Source organism: Silurus meridionalis, chromosome 15, assembly GCF_014805685.1.
Source record: "Silurus meridionalis isolate SWU-2019-XX chromosome 15, ASM1480568v1, whole genome shotgun sequence".
Taxonomy (NCBI): domain Eukaryota; kingdom Metazoa; phylum Chordata; class Actinopteri; order Siluriformes; family Siluridae; genus Silurus; species Silurus meridionalis.
The window spans coordinates 885789-907798 of NC_060898.1; the positions used below are offsets into that span (position 1 = coordinate 885789).

At 39.0% G+C, this 22010-nt stretch overlaps 2 protein-coding genes and 1 non-coding gene across 6 annotated transcripts; all 3 read left to right on the forward strand.

The window, feature by feature from the left end:
• The first annotated feature begins 3839 nt into the window (after positions 1-3839).
• On the forward strand, positions 3840-10758 carry aurka (aurora kinase A). Its single transcript, XM_046868680.1, has 9 exons — positions 3840-4101; positions 5164-5226; positions 5653-5935; positions 6009-6051; positions 6409-6600; positions 6676-6814; positions 8677-8825; positions 8916-9090; positions 9975-10758. Exons 2-9 carry the CDS (start codon positions 5167-5169, stop codon positions 10152-10154), a joined length of 1221 nt encoding a protein of 406 aa, XP_046724636.1. The 5' UTR covers positions 3840-4101; positions 5164-5166; the 3' UTR covers positions 10155-10758.
• Positions 10759-11405: 647 nt separating this feature from the next.
• Positions 11406-11477, forward strand: trnam-cau. Its single transcript has one exon. It is a non-coding gene; the product is annotated as a tRNA-Met (tRNA).
• A 223-nt stretch (positions 11478-11700) lies between these two features.
• On the forward strand, positions 11701-17589 carry dnajc21 (DnaJ heat shock protein family (Hsp40) member C21). Of its 4 annotated transcripts, none has more exons than XM_046867104.1 (13): positions 11701-11788; positions 11994-12114; positions 12695-12788; positions 13306-13429; positions 13753-13881; positions 14373-14677; positions 14776-14912; positions 15409-15499; positions 15624-15803; positions 16091-16139; positions 16270-16439; positions 16632-16716; positions 16994-17589. In XM_046867104.1, exons 2-13 carry the CDS (start codon positions 12018-12020, stop codon positions 17150-17152), a joined length of 1620 nt encoding a protein of 539 aa, XP_046723060.1. In that variant the 5' UTR covers positions 11701-11788; positions 11994-12017; the 3' UTR covers positions 17153-17589. The 4 variants fall into 4 exon arrangements, with proteins under 4 accessions (XP_046723060.1, XP_046723059.1, XP_046723058.1 ...); XM_046867103.1 differs by having other exon boundaries at positions 11719-11852; XM_046867102.1 differs by having other exon boundaries at positions 11731-11857.
• Positions 17590-22010: the final 4421 nt, after the last annotated feature.

The window sequence follows — 22010 nt, forward strand, 5'->3', positions numbered from 1 at the left end:
TACAGGTTTTGATGATTCACAGCAAAGAAATGAACGTTCTCTGTAATAAGAATTGCATGAGCGATAGCGATCGCACAAAGCTCACACTAAATACACAAACAAGGTTTGGTTAAACAAAAGTTGTTGAAATGTTCCAGTCGTTCAAATACCTACAGCTGTTTTAATCGTTCATCTGTTTTATCTTCAAGCTGAAAGTCACTTTTATGATAATTATGAGTGATGAACTCTTAACAATGTGACAACAACTTTATGTTCAAAGCGGTGAAAACAAATATTAACACTTTTTCAACATATTCTGGCATTCCTGCCACACCGTATTCCCATTAGAAACAAACAATCCAGCCTTAATTACCTATAATCGGACAATCTGGAAATCAATTATACCTGTAATTAAAGCCTGGATTCCTGAAACATCTTCACTGAGATGATAATGAGCACCTAGTGTTGATTATCAACCGTCTCTCTCATTCTGGTTATCAGCTTTCAGCATTATTACCCATGGATTTGGGTTGAATATTAATGTCTGATATCAACATACATTTTTTTTTTCAAGGTAAATCTAGTATTAATATATAACGTAATGAGGGGAGTGAAGTCTTAGTGTATAATGAGGATCGAGAAACACCAAAAACTAGGCAGCTGGTGCAAATTCAGGTACATGAAATGTATCAGGTTTTTAACAGGTTTGCCATGAAATCCATTTAATCCAGAAGAGCGCCATCTAGGAACAGCAAAAAATAAATACACCTGCCACACCCTCAAACCTGAGTGCTGAATGTTGTTCCTTTCAAAACTCAGTGTGGTATATGAGGGGAAAATGTGTGTGTGTGTGTGTGTGTGTGTGTGTGTGTGTGTGTGTGTGTGTGTGTGTGTGTGTGTAGTTGTGTGTAGTTGTGTGTGTATGTGTCTGAGGAAAACAGTCCTAATAAAACAATACAAAATATTTAAATATGATATTTAATGATATGATAAATTATTCAGAATAATAAAGATGAGTATTAAATATTTAACAAATATTTATGTTTTATTTTTGCATATTGTATATGACATATTGCATATTACACCAACATGGCACTAAATATTCATTTACTGACAGAATGCATCGATCTCAAGTAACAGGTTGCCTACAGGTTTTGATGATTCACAGCAAAGAAATGAACGTTCTCTGTAATAAGAATTGCATGAGCGATAGCGATCGCACAAAGCTCACACTAAATACACAAACAAGGTTTGGTTAAACAAAAGTTGTTGAAATGTTCCAGTCGTTCAAATACCTACAGCTGTTTTAATCGTTCATCTGTTTTATCTTCAAGCTGAAAGTCACTTTTATGATAATTATGAGTGATGAACTCTTAACAATGTGACAACAACTTTATGTTCAAAGCGGTGAAAACAAATATTAACACTTTTTCAACATATTCTATTAATTTATCATATAAATATTTGTGTTGCAGTTGTACTGAATTCAGCATATAATAATAATCTGATATGAATATCGAAAACAAAACCTTACATTTATTTCTGTTTATCTTTATTTAAAAGAGAAAACAGGAATAGCTACGCTAGCCCCGTGACACCAGACACTCCTGCTACGAGGCTAGCACCTAAATAGCATGTTTTAGCCTAAATCTCTCCAGTGATGCCACACAGACGTCCTGAAGCAGGTCAGTTATTAACATGGCGTAATTTACTGTCACTTATAAACATGTAATTAGCTTCATAATGCAGCTGAAAAACTGGAATACGGTCAGTGGTGGACCATGTAGCTGAGTTAAAGAAGAGACACTCAGTAAAATATGACTCCAATAAAAAACTTTCACTTGAGTGAAAGTACAACTTTATAAACTTTTTGAAATGTACTTAAGAATTGAAAGTACTATGATTTATTATGGCTATAATGTTAATATTATACACATGATTTTATCTGCTCATAAATATGTAGTTGAGAGAAAAATAAAAGATTTGACTATGAAATGTAGTGAAGTTAAAGTAAAAATCTCTCCGAATAGAAACACTTCAGTAAAGTAGAGATACACGAAAAAGCCACTTAAGTACAATAACGAATTGCGTTTACTTTTTTACTGTCCACCACTGGTTATGATACTGATACTGAGGTGGGACAGGTTGCACAGCAACAACCCCTAAATGTGATTTAAATTATAATGTAAGAAAAAAACAAACAAACAAAAATACATTTAATGTGGGTCTAGTTGCATTTAGAGGTGAAATGATCATGAATAAAATGTTCTTGTAGAAACAGGTAAAACACAGTACACAATACGGCTTTACAGGAAAGTAATAGGTTACAAATATAAATGTTTACTTCATACAGTTATCCCCAGCGAGAGGTGACGGTGGCATTGTAAAAACAACTAAAAACAAAAAAGACCTTGAAAGGAACCGGACTCAAAAGGGAAGCCATCGTCATTCTGACACTGGATGTTTATTTATTAAAGTGTGATCATTGTTGAGGTTAATCGCCTGTTCACTGATGATGATTTAAGTGCAAACTGTTCATGGTGATTATAGTCCTAAAACATTCTATTGAACCGTACATATTAATTACAGTTACAATTCCATGCTCATGGTTATTGAGTAGAACCATCCACTGTCATCCCATTAATCTTCAACCTGTTCATGTGGATCTTCCTCAGCAGCAGTGTGTGGTTCCCAGTTTATTAGAAGTTCATCCAGAAGGGCATCAGGATGATCAGGATGGATCAGGCAGGTCCACAGAGCAGAAAGAGACAAGATCTGTGGTCCAATTTTGTGTTGTATGGCCTCCAGAAAAAAATGTGCCCCAAATATAATAGTGAATGTGTTGAAATGAGAATCCGAAAGATGTTAACCAGATGTTGTATCATTTTCTCTTTCAAGTTCATGAAGTGTGAATCTTCTTTTTCTCCTAAACTGCCGCCAACTTCCCACGTAAAAAAAAAATAATAATTTTATGACTGAATTTAGGCTGCAAACATGGCATATGATTGTAATGTCAGAGCTGCACCTTCTAAGCATTGATCAATGTTTTCATTGGTACTTAAGTTTAATGGATGGATGTTGTGTAAAAAGAGAACATGAACCGTGGGATGAATAGAACAGGTCAGTATGGTTTAGTGGTTTAGTACCTTATAAATTCTTTTGCTACACATTTACATTTTTTCTTTCTTTCTTTTTTTATTAAGTACATATTTTCTGTGCATAGAATAAATCAATGAAAATGAATCATAATTAATGCACCTTTAAAATGGATGCATCAATCAATCAACCAAGCAATCAATTAATCAATCATCTATCTGTCTGTCTATCTGTTTGTCTATCTATTTGTTTATCTGTCTGTCTGTCTATCTGTTTGCCTATCTGTCTATCTGTCTGTCTGTCTATCAATCTATTTGTCTATCTATCTGTCTGTCTATCTGTTTGTCTGTCTATCTATCTGTCTGTTTATCTGTTTGCCTATCTGTCTATTTGTATATCTGTCTGTCTGTCTTTTATTAACTAATTTGTAGTATTTATATGTAGGGTCAAAGTTGATAATCCTTCAAATGTACAAACAAAAGCAAACACTGTTTTAAAATTAACAACAGATTGTTTATATATGTAATAAAATACAGTTTAATTTTTAATGACACACACACACACACACACACACACACACACACACACACACACTCATAAATCATCTCAAAACGTTCTCGCAGCATTTCCCGACTTTCTTTGCGACTCCTTTCGTCACGCAGAGAGACTCCGCCACAGCCAATAGTAATCGAGGACGCCACTCGTTCTGCCCAATCAGCGCCGTGTCTGTGTTAAAGAACTTTAAAAGGGGGATATTTGAACCTAAACAGCTCAACTTCTCCTCCATCCGCGTCCCGGAGCGCGCATGTGGTTATAACGCGTTCGTATAGCCTAAAGACGTTTTAGAGTTTAAATTACAGTGTACTGGATTGAGTTTGATATTGATTCTGCATCCGGTCACGTTTTATATACGAGTTATTTTAAATTTGGCTTTAGCGTTAATGCTAACTTTGCTAGCTTGACTAGTAAGCTAGCAGCACAGCTCATCGGTTTGCGTTTGAATTTCTGAATACGATTTAAGACGCTGTAAGTATTTTACATCGTGTAAATACGTATTATTGTAAATATTATTTTAGATATTAACCGCGCATTGCTGTATTTTTATCTTTGTGTGCTTTTGGCTGCATGTGTAAAAATCCCTCCTTGTTTAAATATGAAGTGCACTATATATACCGTGTGTACGCCGTTCACTTATATTGTATCTAGTGACCCTAAGTAGGGAATGCGCATTGATTTAGGATAAACACACTAATTAACGGTTAACTTGTATTTTCTATCACGAAGTTATTTAACTAATATATCACTGACTTGATGATTAGTCTTCTAACTCGCCTATAATGTAAGTAAAGTCTAAATATCGATCATAATAATCGATTACTTCTAAAGTGTTTCCGGATGAAGCAGGTGACGTCACGGAGCTGCTGAATTCTCCATTCTGTTTAAAGTGAGAGTAGATCCGGCCGCGAGGCTGTTATATCCATGCGCCATGTTCTTACACACGTGAAGGAGCATTCATAGGTTAGATCCATGTTGTGCAGAAACAATTCCAGGCTACAAAAGCAAAAAAAAAAAAGAGTTGTAAATGTACAACCTGAACATAACACACACTTATTTCTCCTCTCATTTATTTCCTATTTATACTTGACTGTGTTACTCTGTTTACATACTGTTTTTTTTGCACCACTTGACTGCTGCTGATGTTTTCTGCACTGCATAGTGTTTGTTTATATTTACTCTTGGTTATAGTTTTTATAGTTCTTTCTTGTATAGTAGAAATGACAAAAGCTTCTTGACTTGTCCTGAGAGAATCCCTTGCAGCCAATAGGAATTGAGGACTCTGAGTGTGGCCAATCAGAGTCTTGCCAGTGTTTAAATTGGGTTTATTTGCCCCCTGGTTGTTTTTTTTTTTTTAAATTTAATTGGATATAATTGCAGGCAGTTTAAACTAGACTGTGATTGACTACAGCGTTTCTGTAACCGGTTACTGTGTTTTGTGCCCACGGTAATGTTAAAAACAAACAAACAAAAAAAAACTCAAACTGTTGCACTTGATGTTTCCTTACCATGTGCTTCCCTGATTCTCTTTAGATTATGGATCCTGCTGCAAGGATCAGATCATCCAAGGACCTGGCAAGCCAGAGAACTGAAAAGGTAAAATGTTGTATACTGTTTTCAGTGTGACTGCACAATTTTTTTTTTTTTTTTTAAATATATAAAAGTTGACCAATGATGTGAAATCCATGTCCATGATGTGAAATCCACGTGTACATGGTGTGTTGATTTTGTCTCAATATCTCTACACCTGGTAGGTATAACCATCACAGTGTTTCTTTATTTAGCGTTTTGCTTTTTATTCCGGGTTGATTGTTGGTCCTTGGATGTGTTTTCTAAGGAACTGGAGACAATTTACCTAGCAACAATGTTGATCTAATTCATCTGCTCATGACAGCTGGTTAAACACATGTTCGTGTTTAGAAGAATTCCCTGACTACTTCTACATTTTTCTTTTTCTTTGACATTTTGTACTTTCTTCCTTCCATCCTCCTTTATTTATTATTATTCCCGCTTTCCTTCCAGGTTCTAAGCACTGGGCCGAAGAGGATTCCTGTGACTCAGAGTTGCCACAAGCCGGCCCCGACTCCGACCCACACGACGGTGCTGGGTGTTACTCAGGGCCCTCAGCGCATCCAGAGGCCTCGGAGCGAACACAAAGTCCCATGCTGCGGAGAGCAGAACATCAACCCTGCTCAGACTCTATCCAAACCGCAACCGGCACCGAGCCAACCCAAACCTGCTCCCACCACCACCACCACCACCGAGAGTGTGAAACTCACAGAGCCCAGACAGGACAAACCTCACCGTGAGTACGCTCTCCATTTACACCCTTTGTGTGTGTGTGTAATTCCTTTACCTTGTTTTTGTTCTTTCTTCAGCAAAACCTGCCGATGGGATGACCAGCGCATCCAGCACTGAGAAGTAAGTCGTGCATTCCAGAAATCTTCACACCAGGGCCTCGTCCAGACCAGGCTCATATTATTGCTTCAGTGAATCAAAATCTTTTTTTTTCTAATTCTTTTTTGGGAGACGTTTATTTTACCCTGGGCCTCCATTTCACAGCTAACTGTGCACGTTACCTTTTGTGGTGGTTTTATATTTGTGTGTAGATAAACGTGGCAAAAGAAGTATCTTTCAGTTCCAAGTGTCTTCAATTCCTCCTTAGAGGTTAAACGGTCCTCAGTCATAACGAGGACTGTGATCGCCAATAACCGAAATACACAAGCGATCTCAGTTTTGCTTCCCTCACACATTTGTCCGTTTCTTCTCGCGCTTCAGGAAGCCGTGGAGTCTGGAGAACTTCGACATTGGCCGCGCTCTCGGCAAGGGCAAGTTCGGAAGCGTGTACTTGGCCAGAGAGCGACAGACGAAGTTCATCCTGGCCCTGAAGGTGCTCTTTAAAAAGCAGCTGGAGAAAGCGGGTGTGGAGCACCAGCTGAGGCGAGAGGTGGAGATCCAATCTCATCTCAGGTGTGTGACCCAGACCCCCGGCATGCATCTTTTTGCTTAATACACAAGTTATAAAACTTCGGTTTCTCCGCACAGGCATCCCAACATCCTGCGCCTGTATGGATACTTCCACGACTCGGCTCGAGTATACCTCATCCTGGAGTTCGCTCCGAAAGGTGAGCTGTACGGAGAACTGCAGCGCTGCAGGATGTTTGACGACCAGCGCAGTGCCACGGTGAGGACACGCGTCAGCTCTGTCTGACTGTTGTGAAATCGCAGTACACAGGAGGAACAGACTTATTGTTAGAACATTACTAATTGTTGGTTAAAAGGTGTATAAGTGGGCGGGGCTTACTTTTGTCTGTCTTTCAATTGAAACTAATTTTGGATGATTCTGATTGATGGAAAATACTCAGCGTTGCCATTGTGATTTACTAATATTCAAATTTACAACGTCACATTTGGTTTCATTTGACGTTGTAAATCATCAGTGAAACGAGTTCCTGCTTATCTGCTAGCATCCATCAACAGATGCTCATTCTCTGCCTCTTTCTCTCGGGTTGATGCAAGAATGCAGTTTATCATGTTTCTGATTAGTCACAGGAAACCTCTGCTGTATCGATGGTTGCGCGTTGGTGTTTTTGTTTGCACCATGGAGGCCCTGTAAACCAGCCGGGGGGAGGGAGGGAGAGAGAGAGAGAGAGAGAGAGAGAGAACACGTTATTGCCTGCTCTGTTACATCAAAGTAATGTCTCTCAGCCAACCGGAATCCTGATTACGGTTAAAATCGGATTAAAATGTATTGACTTTATGCCCTTGACCAGGCAGTATTTACAACCCAATGCAAAGTAGCTCGTGATTCTCAGATGAAGCCGCAGAACAAACGTCTGAAGTCTGTTTCCATTATAACAGACGGGTTGTGCAGCATGATATAAAATCCCCCTCGTGTTTTCCCTCTGCATAGTTTTGTGACAGCATGTCATTTTAAAAGCATTCACACACACACACACACACACACACACACACACACACAAGGCGTCGCCCCAACAAATAGTCAGATATTTTACACTCCGTGTCGACGAGTTTTTTTTTTTTTTTTTTTTTTTTTTTTTATCACCTGGTGCAGTGTACAATGTTTAAATCACAGGTAAATATTGCATTTTCAATTATTTACAGTATTTCAGTCTTTTTCTGTGCATTTTTACACTCTCTAAGGTTTAATTTCCCCATACAAGTCCTTTTTCCTGTTCACCTCCACTCTTCTGGAAAGATGTTCTGCTCCAGTACTGATGGAAAGGAGGTGTGGAGTCAGTGTTTATTCATGGTTGATGGGGTTTAGAGCTCTCTAGCAGGAGATCTTTCAACCCATAGAAAGCATATGCTATATTGACAAAAGTATTGGGACACCTGACTTTCACAAAGCTGAAGACACACAGTTGTACCTGGTGCTTTTGGATGCTGTAGCAGGAAATATTCCCTTCGCTTGAACTAGGAGACTCAAACCTGTTCCAGCATGATGATGCCCCTGTGCACAAATCCAGCTTCATGAAGATCTGTTTCTGTCCATATTGAACACCTTTTGAGATGAATGTGAACACTGACTGCACCCCAGACCCCTGATTTTACCAACACCCATGTAGCTGAACAAACACAATCCTCTCTAAGCACACCTTCATCTAGGAGAACATGTTCCCAGAATAGGGGGGGGGGTTATAAGAGCAAATTGGGACTAAATGTGGAAAGCGATGCTCAAAAAGCTCTAATGACCAGGTGTCTACAAACTTTTGCCTGTAGTGTCCCTTCATGGAGCAGCTTCCTTTTTAAATATGTAAAAATTATGGAAAATGATGCTTGCTTTATTTGACTCTTTGTGAATTTCCCTCGGAGATGAATGCGGTCTGTCTGTGTTCTCCCTCCTTCTGGTGTCCCTCTGAAGAAAAGTTCTTCTGGATGTTGTCTCAGGCTGTGTGGATGCACCTGACCTGGATTTCAGTCTATTGCTTAAAGCTGTGCATTACTGTGTGTGTGTGTGTGTGTGTGTGTGTGTGTGTGTGTGTGTGTGTGTGTGTGTGTGTGTGTGTGTGTGTGTGTTTGCAGTATATAATGGAATTGGCTGATGCTCTGTACTACTGCCATTCAAAGAAAGTGATCCACAGAGACATTAAACCCGAGAACCTGCTGTTGGGAGCAAACGGAGAGCTGAAGATCGCAGATTTCGGGTGGTCCGTCCACACTCCGTCTTCCCGGTATGATCTTTAACATAAACATCATGATCAATAACCTGCTGATCACTTCTCATTCCATGACCTAAATCTCTCGGGTTTTCCGGGCCGCAGGAGGTCGACGCTGTGTGGAACGCTCGACTATCTCCCTCCAGAGATGATCGAGGGCAAAACCCACGATGAGAAGGTAGACCTCTGGAGCCTGGGCGTTCTCTGCTACGAGTTCCTGGTCGGAAATCCTCCTTTCGAGACGAAGAGCCACGAAGAGACGTACCGCAAAATCTCCAGGGTGAGGAGAGAGCTCAGACGATGTCACACACTCGTATCACGCAGGCGTGTAAAAGAGCAGGAGTTTACGGTTTCCTCTAAACAAGAATGCACCGTCCTGGTAGTGTTTTGTAGGAATTGGAAATGTTCCATGGGAATAAATGACTTTACAAAATTGCAGGTTTGACAATAACACGGAACTTGAATGTGTTTAGGGGGAAAAAAACTTGCAGGATAATTTTGGTTAAAAACATCCAGATTTTAATGCAGTTTTCAGATACATTTCTACTCCTTCATTCTGCACGTTTATCAGTCACATGCACACTTACTGCAGGGCTCCTGAGGCCACGCCCCCTGCACGCCCTGTGCATTCCTCGATCTCAGAACACGCAGCATTTCTTCAATCCTGCACACAAAATCATGTACAAAAGTCCATCTGACATATTACATAAATCTTTTTAACTTCCTAAAGCGATTGTGCAGCAAAATAAAATATTTAAACTGCATCTCATATACATTTCCCCAAATTTCTAATTTATTCCAACTTGGAATTTTTCCCAAATTTCCCAGATAAAGTTCAACTTGAATGTTTATGGAAATTTACTGGGAATTTTCCACCCTTTTGCAAGTCTTCGAGGCAGGACGTTGAATTGAGGGTTGTGATTAAGCTCTTGATTCTGATTGGTTAAAACATTTGATATGGTGCAAAGTTCTGTTGTGTATGGACGCAGTCTCCAGTGTGTTTTATGGTCAAAAACAATTGGCTAACGGAATGAAAAGTACAATCCGTCGTTCCTTGATGAATAAATTGGAGATTAGTTTTCTAATTAGAATAAAATGCAGTGTGAGCTGCTTCATCACACCACACGTGTACTTGATTTTTTTGTCTTGTTTTTTCCTCCGCAGGTCGAGTTCACGTTTCCGTCCCACGTCAGCGAGGGGGCGAGAGATCTGATCAGCCGGCTGTTAAAACACAACCCCATGCACCGGCTTCCCATCCAAGGAGTCCTGACTCACCCCTGGGTTTTGGAAAACTCCATCAAGAAGCCGAGCAGCTTCACCCGAGCCGTGAAAGATTCCGAGTGAAAACTCCGCGTGACTCAAACAAACTACGGATTCGAGATTCAGAGGAAAACTGCAGCAATTCCTGAGCCTGGCTGCTTTTTTTTCCTCTCACGTGCACGTGACATTTCCTTCCCCTGTCCTCATTTTCTCTCCTGTAAATATTTATCTGTTCAGAATTATGAAAAATGTACCTGTTATTACTTGAAATAATAAATTAGTTTTTAAGTGTTAAATGTTTTGTACAATTCGGGAGCTTTTTCTTCTCTTTCTCTCTTTTTATGGACAATGATTTATTTCAGTGTTTTTGGGCACAGTTTTATTTTTTTTTCCCCACAGACACAACAGGAAGTCGAACTAGTCATGGAATTACGATGAACACGCGATGAACAGTTTGCATTCCTGCACAAATATTAAATGTTCAAGTGTCGTTTGTCCTCCAGAAAAGTGCAATAGGTGACTGTGATCTGCTTGTGCTCAGGATGAAGTGCTTTTGCTGGAAGATTTGTGGGTTTACGTGCCGAGCGTTTTTGTATCTTAAAACATTTCACATCACCACTATTTAAAGCTACACTGAAACAACCTTTATATGCTTGTTTATTGCCAAAATAAATAATGTTTAATATTATTCTCTTGTCTCTTGTTTGATTGATTTAAGAACCAGCAGTAAATCATCTCAATTGGAGTTGTTTGGTAGGGATTAAATATGTAAAGATTTATTTTTTATAATCAGGCAATGCAGAGGGATTTAAAAGACCGATAGATTATAAATCAACAATTTTTGGTTTTGTCTTAAATTAGCATCAATTAAACACGTTTTCGGTCATGACAGTTGTATACTGCCCCCTAGTGTATACATGCTGGAAAAACGTCTCAGTATAACCCAGTGGTTCTTAAAATGCGGTGCGCCTTTAGAGGAGAATGAAGACGCGACAGGCGGTGGTAATGATCGGCAGGGTTTATCTGTGTGTTTGTGTTTTTTATTAGTCTTCTAAAAATAAAGCTCATGCACTCAAACCAACCACAAACAAAAATCAGGTGATTAATGCAAGTAAATGAAAAGCTCAGTTTGGATACCTACACTTATTTTCTGTTTTTGTACTTGATAAAAGTCGGGACTTCCAGATAAACTTTGAGAACCACTGGTATAGACTCTATTTGGTTTACAGCATAAAAATATACTTAATAAATCATAATATTTATACATTGCTGTAATAGTACATATTATGCACTATTGTGCTTAAATAGAGTTCTAGGAGCCGTTTGTTCTCGCGCAGCAGAGTGGCGCAGCGGAAGCGTGCTGGGCCCATAACCCAGAGGTCGATGGATCGAAACCATCCTCTGCTAAATATTTTTTTTTCTTCATTTAAGTATAACATGCATTGTTTTTTTTTATAAATAAACGAATATAATGATTTTTCAAGTGTAAAAATAAATAAATGTGCTACTTTATTTAAATTGTATTACCACGGACGACAAAAGAATTATAAAAAGCGATTATTCAGGCGTTTAAAACAGTACACAAGCGCAGCACCATCTAGCGTTCATTTTAAGGTAATGTAAGCCAATCAGAACAGAGACGTCAGCTCCCCCTCTGTGACGTCATCCCCAGGCGACACCGGCTTCCACATTGTTGATAGACGACAGCGTGTTTGGAAGTCAGTGTTTTAAATTTCTGGCTTTTATTGAAGTCTTATCGGTTTTGTGTCAAATCACTAACCAGTGAGGTGCACTTTTACTTTTATATTTAAGCCATAAACGTTTTTTTTGTGGTATTTTCGACGACAACAGTCCAATAAATAAGCGAGTTGTTGTCACCGGAATCGCTGTCTGTTTGATTTACACAAAATATTTCATTATTAGAAATCTTGAATCTCGACTTCCGACATGAAGTGTCATTACGAGGTGCTGGGGGTGAAAAAGGACGCTGGAGACGACGAGCTGAAGAAGGCCTACCGCAAGCTAGCTCTGAAATGGCACCCAGGTGGGTCAGAGTTCTCCTGTGGTTCCTGAAAGCTCCTACATAATCTGTCTCGTTTTCTATACTAACAGCTCGTTCACAGGGACTTGTAGAGCCCTCAGTACACAAAAGCAGCCTGGAGAACGTGTATGGTTGTTTATATTGTCTAAGGAGACGTTTATTTCACACGAAGGAGTCTTCAGTGTCAACGTCTTCTTACAGACAGAGGCCTATTCATTAGAACAGGAAATAGTTTGTGTTGTATTGTGGAGTTTTCACGACATTTAGTGTAAATAAAAATGGATAAAACGTGTGACGTTGTTTTACCACCCTTTTCCCATAGCACGTAGTATTTTACTGTAACACAACACCCATACAGTGTTTATAACTTTCTTGTGTTACTTTGAAGGGAGGAGGGAAGGGGGTCAAAACGTTTGACCTTGAGATCATTTAATTTATTCACTATTAACATGCTGACATTCCACATTCCACCATTTTTATACTTGTTACACTAAAGGAATTTTATGAACCCCACCTTATTTAATTCTAAGGGTGATGAAACTTTTGCTTTTCTGAGAGCCCTGACACAGACGACTGATTTCAGATAAGAACCTGGAGAACGGAGACGAGGCGGCGGAGCAGTTTAAACTGATCCAGGCGGCGTACGATGTTCTGAGCGACCCACAGGAAAGAGCCTGGTGAGCACCGCTTCGCTTCATAACACGTAATAAACATATCAACATGCAATGATTGCGCTGTTGCACCTGAGCACAGAGGAAAACCTCTGGCGGGAGAGTCGTTCGGGCTGAAAGTGTTAAACTGATGTTGGAACTGGTGCTGAACTTTTCAGCAGGTTATTTTTTGTGGATAAATAAAATGTTATTTAAATGAAGATTTATAAAAAATCACGATTTTGTGACTCATGTATAATTTCACACATCTGTATTGTTTATTAACATAATACAGAACCAGAATCACACAGTGCACCTTTTTATTAAATTAAAAAATCCTACAGGACACCTTTAATGAAACAGATCAGATCAGAACTCATTTCATTTCCTTTTCTACTGAAATTATTTACCTTCAGGACTCTTTGGTTCATTTTTCATATACAGAGTTTAAAGCAGGTTGAAGAGGATTATTATATGTCTGGTATTCATTTATTTCCTATCAGACCTCATCATGATCCTGTTCTGTTCTCTATTTTGTTTATAGGTACGATAACCACCGGGAGGCGTTGTTGAAGGGTGGCGTGAGCGGAGAGTATCAGGATGACAGCATCGATCTTCTGCAGTACTTTACAGTCACCTGTTACTCGGGTTATGGAGAAGATGAGCAGGTAAGTCAGAGTGCAGGGTTAATCAGGAACCAGTGTTGATGTTAAGTGTTGCAGTATCACAGTCAGCCACTAGGCGCCAGCAAAAGCGCAGAATTAGACTGCAACCAAAACCAATCTGGCGGTTGTTTTATTACTTTTTTCTTTATAGAGCAAAAAGTTTGTTTTAAGCAAAAATAGTCTACTCAAAGGAATTCTATATTGTAAACGTACAAACACCTGATTAAATTAATGTCTATTTTTAATTTCACAATTTTCCTCCTCTTAATAATTTGTGTCAAATTTCTCATTACTGAACATCTAAAAAAGCTGCTTGTCCCATGCAGGGCTTCTACACGGTGTACAGGAACCTGTTCGAATCCATCGCCAAGGAGGAACTGGAGCACAGTAAAGAGGAGGATGATGAGTGTGATGATTTTCCCACGTTTGGAGACTCCCAAAGTGACTACGATACGGTAACGTTTAACCATAGTTCTCGTTATGGTGTTTCCAAATATAGTAGTTTAAATAGAATATAGAGCGTAAATGTTTATTATAGATATGTAATTGTGTCGCTTTGAATCTTAAAACCTCATTCACAGATTTATTTAATGTAATTTCCCATATTTGAACGATGTTGCTTGTAGAGTTGTCATGGTGACAGAATCTATCACTTGTTGCTTAATAAAAATGGATTAAATACTGATTTATTATAAGTATTGAACAAAATGCATTACAATATAATACGGCAACAATATTATAAACAATATGATAATATATTAATTTCATAACGCTGCTTTAAATGCTACAAACCCAGAATCACTTTTGCATCATTAATGTCATATAAAAAGTGGGCCACTGTGTGTAATTTGTGTGTAACATGATCACGTTCCTGATATCAGTTGCTCTGTAGTATTTAAATGCTAATATGAAGTTAAAGAGACGGGCTGGTGTTTCCTCTGAGCAGGTGGTGCACGTGTTCTACGGCTGCTGGCAGAGTTTCTGCACCCGGAAAAACTTTGCGTGGAAGGAAGAGTACGATACGCGCCAGGCCTCGAACCGCTGGGAGAAGAGAGCCATGGAGAAAGAGAACAAAAAGACCCGTGACAAGGCCAGGAAGGAGCGCAGTGAGCTGGTGCGCCAGCTAGTGGCCTTCGTGCGCAAACGTGACAAACGAGTGCAGGCTCACAAGAAACTGGTGGAGGAGCAGAACGCTGAAAAAGCCAAGAAAGTGGAGGAGCTGAGAAGGAAGCAGAAACTGGAGCAGGCGAAGTGAGAGTCTCTCAGGTTTTTATCTTAAACAGAGCATCTGATCTTCTTAACGTAACCGTCGATCCTTCTCTCGCTCTCTCCATCTCTCTATCACCCAGGCTGGCAGAGGAATATAAAGAGCAGAAATGGTCTGCGATGGCTGGACTGGAGCAGGAGCTGCAGCAGATGGAACTTCAGTATGGACGAGAGTTTGGAGACACAGAAGAAGAGCTGGAGGAGGACGTAGCCGAGACAGGTACTGCACCTTTAATAATACAGCCCATAATATCCCATACTGCACCTTTAATAATACAGCCCATAATATCCCATACTGCACCTTTAATAATACAGCCCATAATATCCCATACTGCACCTTTAATAATACAGCCCATAATATCCCATACTGCACCTTTAATAATACAGCCCATAATATCCCATACTGCACCTTTTAATAGTGTAACCCTAAGACCCTATAGATTCATGTTTATTATGACCTAAACCTATTATCCCATACTGCCCTCTATTGGTACAACCCATAGTGCACCTTTAATGTTACATATATACAGAATTGTTTAGTGAAACTTTTTTATCAACCCATAAAATCACATCTTTAATACACTGGTCCTGTAATATAAGTTCTGTACTACGAATGTTCATCATTTACAATGTTCGTTAAAAATTCACATTTTTATTACGATTGTGTGACAAATAAACAACTTTTGGTAATTTTCATTTCCTTCGTCTGTCTGTAGCGGACCCTGTGAACGGCTCTGACGAGTTGGACGACCTTTACGACGACCTTTACTGTCCTGCCTGTGACAAATCCTTTAAAACTGACAAAGCGTTAGTAAACAAACACACACACACACACACACACACACACACACACACACACACACACACGTGAAAATACGTTTTCTCATCATTCCTCATTGATGTGTAAATTGTTGTGTTTCTCTGAACTCAGGATGAAGAATCATGAAAAGTCGAAAAAGCACAGAGAAATGGTGGCTCTGCTCCGGCAGCAGCTTCAGGAGGAGGAAGAGTCTCTGAGTCGAAACATGGCAGAGAAAGATGGCAAGGAAGAGGAAAATGGAGAACAGGAAGATGAAGATGAGGAGATGGAGACAGACACACCCAGACAAAAGTGGGTCACAAAACATTGCATTAATCATCCCTCTGTTTCCTGCTAAATTCCTGTGTTGGGGGCTAATATTTAAAATGATCTTCCTGCTAATATCACTTACTGCAGCTTTAATATGATATAAACCTGAAATCACATAAGGTCTCTTTAATATCCTTTAATTGAAAAAACTGCTCCTTTAATATAATATGAACCTAAAAATCACATATTGCATCTTTAATGATCTAAACCTAAATAATCTTTATAATATAAATATAAATTGAATGAAAACACGAAATGTGTGATTGCAGATTGTCAAAGAAACAGAAGAAGAAGAAGCGACAGCAGAAGAACTTGAATGTGAGTTTTATTTGTGCGTCTCAGGATCTCAAATTTCACATCGGAATTAACTGACCAATAGAAATATCTCTAAAACTCATAACGTCACTTTTTATTTTGATGCCCCACATAATCGTTTTTTTCATTACAGAACTTTTCAGCAGAGCCAGCGGCTGAGAGTCCAGCTCCAGACTCCACAGATGACATCACCCCTCCTTCTAACCAATCAGGAGATAATGTGGCCAAGCCGGCTGGCTCAGAGGAACCTGCAGAGGAACCTGCAGAGGAGGTGAAGAAAGATGAACCGGAACCCAGTAAAAGGTGTGTGAATGATTTGTGAAATTCAAACAAACACACACACGGTGTTTCACCTTTCTGCCTGAGTGTGTTCTCATCTCAATAAAGAACCACACAAAGGAGAACTTCCTCACTGTGGGTCTGTTCATCACTAAACCCTGCAGATCCCAAAGATTTCAGATTTAACTTCTGAAATGTTTTTTTTTTCTTTCTCAGCTCTGGAAAGACGAAAAACAAAAAAAATGGAAAAGATTCCAACAAGAGCAACAAAGTCAATGGAGGTGTAGACCCCAACCAAGAGGTGTGTGTGTGTGTGTGTGTGTGTGTGTGTGTGTGTGTGTGTACTATTTACACAGTAAAATCTAACATTCCTTAACTTTCTCTCTGTCTTTAATTCCTTTTTTCTCCCGTCTCCCTTCTCTTATTGTTCTGATCTTTCACCCCTCTCTCTCTCTCTCTCTCTCTCTCTCTCTCTCTCTCTTCCTCCCTCTCTTTCTCTCTCTCTCTCTCTTCCTCCCTCTCTTTCTCTCTCTCTCTCTTCCTCCTTCTCTCTTCCTCCTTCTCTTCTCCCCCCCCAGCAGAAGGAGGTGAATTTGCGTTGTGTGATCTGCCATTATGAATTTGGCACGAGGAATAAACTGTTTGATCATCTCAAGTCAACTGGTCATGCAACAGCGCTGCTATCCAACACCACCAGCAACGACAAGAGCAGGAAGGAGAAGAGAAAGAACAGATGAGCTCATCATCATCATCATCATCATTATTAATATTATTACTGTTAAAACTGAAGCAGCTTCTGAGTGGGACAGGTTTTATAAATAATCGATCAGTCTGTGTGTGCGTGCATGTGTGTGTGTGTGTGTGTGTGTGTTTTACTCCAGCATGTTGCATCATATAAGCAGTTTTTGTTGTCAGGAATGTGCAGATGATCTGCAGCACACAGGACTGTAACTCGAGCACAAGTTCATTTCTCTCCGTGAGAGAAAGAAGAAATAATAATAATAAAACACTTCACACAGAAACTGTAACGTTGCTATGGTAACACTGAAAATCATGTTTTGTGTTTATCTTTAGTGCGGTCAAAACGAGATATCAGGTCGAGACGAGGGGGCGGAGTCTTAAACAGATCTGATCTCGTTTAATTCTCATTAAAAGAGTACTTGTGGGAAAAACATCAGCGATTCTGTGTTTTTATTGAAAACGTGCAAATGGGACAGAAAACATGCAAAAAATTATTTTATATATATATAAATAAAATATACTTTTTTTTTTTCTTCATACATTTTTTAATTCATTTATTTTTGGTCACACACAATATTTAGTTTTGCTCCCAAACCAACACTTATACAACAGAGCTTTATTTATAAAAGTATTAGATTTATTAAATTTATTTTTTAACAGTTTTGTAGACATTTTATCAACACAGCTGCTAAAAGTCTGCTCTCACGTTCTCAAGATTTAAAGGTTGTGTTATTAATATGATAAATATGGTCGTTTGTATTGATATTAAACACAAAAAAAACAACAAAAATAATCAGGAAGTCAGAGATAAATATAGAATGAAAACTGTATAGATATCCATAGTTTACACATCTGTATATAAACCTAAATCTCTGTATTTAAACAGATGCTCCCCGAGTTATTCTGGTGCAACTTGTGAGTTTATGATCCTAAAATGACGAGAGCGTAACAACAAAACTACAGTTATTTCTCATGCAGAAGAAAAACGTAGCAGCATACGTTCCGTCATTGTAACACATCATAAGTCAGGGACTATTTATACACACACACACACACACACACACCGCAACGTTCAGCGTTATGTATAATTATGTCCTAAAATCAGCATAGTCCTGCATTATAACCTCCACATGAACAAATACTCCGAAGTGCTCTAATGACCCGTAGTCACACACTGCTGGGGATAAATTTAACTAGCTGTAGTAAGCTGATACACACACACACACACCGTAGTGGAACTTGATGAGTGTATTACATTTGGCTATAAAATCAACACATGCACATGGTCTTACGTTTGTGTGGGTTCATAAACACACTACAGAACTACGGAACTAATTTTACTTTTCTTCATTTTGATTCTGATGTTTGTGTGTGTGTGTGCTGACTAATGCAACTATGGTTTGTGTGTGTGACTAATGCAATAACAGTTCATGTTTGTGTGTGTGTGTGTGTGTGTGTGTGTGTGTGTGTGTGCTGACTAATGCAACAATGGTTTGTGTGTGTGACTAATGCAATAACAGTTCATGTTTGTGTGTGTGTGTGTGGTTTAGATTCACAGCTATGTTGTGTGTAATAAAAGGGCAAAAGATCTATAGACCTTTAACCTTCTTCACACCTGTTCATGTTTAACACCGTGTGTGTGTGTGTGTGTGTGTGTGTGTGTGTGTGTGTGTGTGTGTGTGCATTTTGACTGTGAGTTCACCCAGCAACTGTTCTATTCACACACACACACACACACGAACAATTGAAAGAGTGTGTTGCGCTAACAAGTTCACCTGTTATTCTGTCAAACTCAGTGTTATAACATCAGCACATAAATCACAGCCTGAGCTCCACTTCCTGACATGTCACATGTCTGGAAGGAGTCTCCAGTGTCAGAAAATCCTAAAGCTGGAACTGTAAGTTCTCTGACATTTCCAGGATTTATGCTCCACACTTTCTCAATAACGTGACGAAAAAAACTCAACATTCAGATTGGACCAGGAGATAAAACTGTTCGGAATCACTCAGTCATTCACTGTACGTACAGACAGACAGACAGACAGACAGACAGACAGATAGATAGATAATAGATAGATAGAAACCATACGTATGGGAGCGAGAGCATTAGTAAAGTGTAAAAAAAGCCTCCTGCGTCTGAACAAGCTGCTGTTTTAGAGAATTAATCAACACCTTCTGACCAATCGCAGCTCAGAGTTGTGTGTATTTCCTGCTCTCACACACTGCACTCGAATGCGAGTCACTCCTGGAGATCTGATGGATGTGATATTTCATCACAGGGATGATGTTCAAAGCAAAACAAGTCTTCTGGACCTTGCGTGTAAATGTTTTCCAATCCTGATCCAGAGTGAAAGTAGGGCACATATAGCTTGGGGGTGTAAAGTGCTCTGGCTCTGCACATGTCCACACTATCAGGTAACTCATTTTGTACTTACGGGGGCAAAAAAGGGATAAAAATAAGTCTTGAACCCCCAACATGTCCTGGCTTCACATGAACATACTGAGAGTCTGAGTGCTTCGTTAATCACTGATTCGGATGTGAAAAAGGTATGTAATAGTGGTTGTGTGTGTGTGTGTGTGTGTGTGTGTGTGTGTGTTTAAAAAAACAAACAAATATTTGTTTAGATTTTATTGCTTAGTCACGTGACAATCGTAAAAGTTGTTGTGAGAAATTTGTCATGTAAGGGATTTTTCTTTATGTGTAATTATATATTTATATAACCTTAACTCCAGGTGTGTAACTTTTAGGTTTACAATTGGAAAAATAATAATAATAATAATAATAATAATAATAATAATAATAATAATAATAATAATAAATCATTTCTATTACTGTTCAAAAATCCAGTTGAAAAGTTGAGTCCTGTTTATTAAGTTGCTGTAAATATTTATTAATGCTGTCCTAAGTGACATAAAATTCCTTTCTTGTGTGTGTTTATGCTGTGTGTGTGAATACATCTTACAAATGTAGCATGAGCAGTAGAACTAAAGCCTGTTAGTGCAGCTGGGTAAAACACACACACACACACACACACACACACAAACACACACACATGCTAATGCAACTGCGCTAATCCATTTTCTGTATTTGAACATTAAGGTGCATTTTATTTCTCATTTGCTGCTGCAGAAACTGATACCCCAAAGTTCCATAGTTCACGATTTCAGGACTGTGGAGTTGTTATGAGAATATGCACTAACAATGCTGCTAGCACAAATGAGTATTAGCAACTAGCATTGTTTAGGTGCAGCTATACCCCTATACCCCTGATAAGTAATGAAATACGTAGCATTTAACAGGAGTTGACATCGTATTTAACATACACTATATACATTTTTATATATTTTTAGCACAAACTTGGAGACACACAATTGTGTAGGATGTCTTCAGATGCACTAGCATTACATTTTCCCATCACTTTCAGCATGACAATGCCCCTGTGCACAAAGCCAGCTTTATGAAGATCTGCTTTCCATGGGTTGGAAGATGTGGAAGATCTCCTGCTATAGAGCTCTAATACCTATTGAACACCTTTGGGATTGTTGTGAACGCTGACTGCACCACAGACCTCCTCACCTTCTCACCTACATCAGTACCCGACTATATTATCACTCTTGTAGCTGAATTAATCTCCACAAATCTCCATGAAATCTAGTGGAACATCTTCCCTGAAGAGTGGAGGGTATTATAACAGTGAATGAAAACTAAATGTGGAATGAGATGTTCAAGAAGAAGCACAAACTAATCTTGTGCTCAGGTGTCCACAAACTTTTGTCAGAAGTGTGTATTATTTTGTATTGGATACAGCTGACAATTCTGACCCAAATATTGGTGAATCAGAAACTCAGATGCAGCAACCATTTGTGCTTAAACAAATCTGATAGGATTTACTTTCTACTGGTGGAACTGAATCCATGACTCTAACGAGAGTGGTTTTGTCTCCGCGTTATCTAATCTGTGCTTTTTAGTTTTATCTACCCAGATAAAGGAACCCATGCAACTCCCTCTGGGTTTCTTTGTTCATAAGGACAAAAATAGTCATCTAATAAACCATACAAATCATGGAATTGTTTAAGAACAAATTAGAAGAGCAAAAGCTATAAATCTTTGTTTTGTTTTGTAATTTATTTTAGTTGAATGTGAATGTGGTGTTTATATTCATTCTCACAACCTCCTCTTACTCTTCCTTTCAGGAGATGATTAGCAAGGAACTGAAGGTGGACCAGGTTGACTTGCTTGCTGACTTTGGCAAAAAATAAATAAAAGAATATACTTCAAGCGTGATATTCTTTCAAAGTGCAGAAACACCTCACGGAAATGTTCTAGAGGAAACCAAAAGTGGACCCTTTTAGATAAGGCGTCCAGACTCCTGTCCAGGAACTTTTGCCAGAGAGGAATATATTTAGAGTAGAAGAAAAGCTGGATGCAGGTGACACCATTTTGAGCCAGAAGACTGTAAAAAAGGACAAGACAAAGTTACTGCCTCCAAGTGACCTGAAAATAAGAGCATGTCCCAAGGAATAGATGGTAATGAAGGCATTGTGGAACTGCCTGAGAATGTTGGAGTTGATGGAAATATGCCTAGCATCCACACAGAAGGTCATCAAGGTGCCAGTGTAAATCTAATTGACCATATGACATCAAAGAATGAAGAGGCTGAAGTACCTAAAAATAGGCAGTGTGGAAATACAGTACCTACAAATATACAAACTCTGGATGAGTCACCATCGCTGGAGCCCACCAGTGATACCACCACAATAGATGTCATACCAAACAGTGAATTCCATCCTGACAGGATTAGCAAGACTGTTTATAACGCTGACACATACACAAATTACTTTGTGGATGAAGCT

Bases quoted from the DNA above. Each gene is read 5' to 3' on its own strand.
- dnajc21 (XM_046867104.1), top strand. From the start codon at position 12,018: ATGAAGTGTCATTACGAGGTGCTGGGGGTGAAAAAGGACGCTGGAGAC. The intron at 12,789-13,305 runs GTGAGCACCGCT...TTTTGTTTATAG, and splicing joins GACCCACAGGAAAGAGCCTG to GTACGATAACCACCGGGAGG. The intron at 13,882-14,372 runs GTAACGTTTAAC...TCCTCTGAGCAG, and splicing joins CCCAAAGTGACTACGATACG to GTGGTGCACGTGTTCTACGG.
- aurka (XM_046868680.1), top strand. From the start codon at position 5,167: ATGGATCCTGCTGCAAGGATCAGATCATCCAAGGACCTGGCAAGCCAG. The intron at 6,052-6,408 runs GTAAGTCGTGCA...CTCGCGCTTCAG, and splicing joins AGCGCATCCAGCACTGAGAA to GAAGCCGTGGAGTCTGGAGA. The intron at 6,815-8,676 runs GTGAGGACACGC...GTGTGTTTGCAG, and splicing joins ACGACCAGCGCAGTGCCACG to TATATAATGGAATTGGCTGA.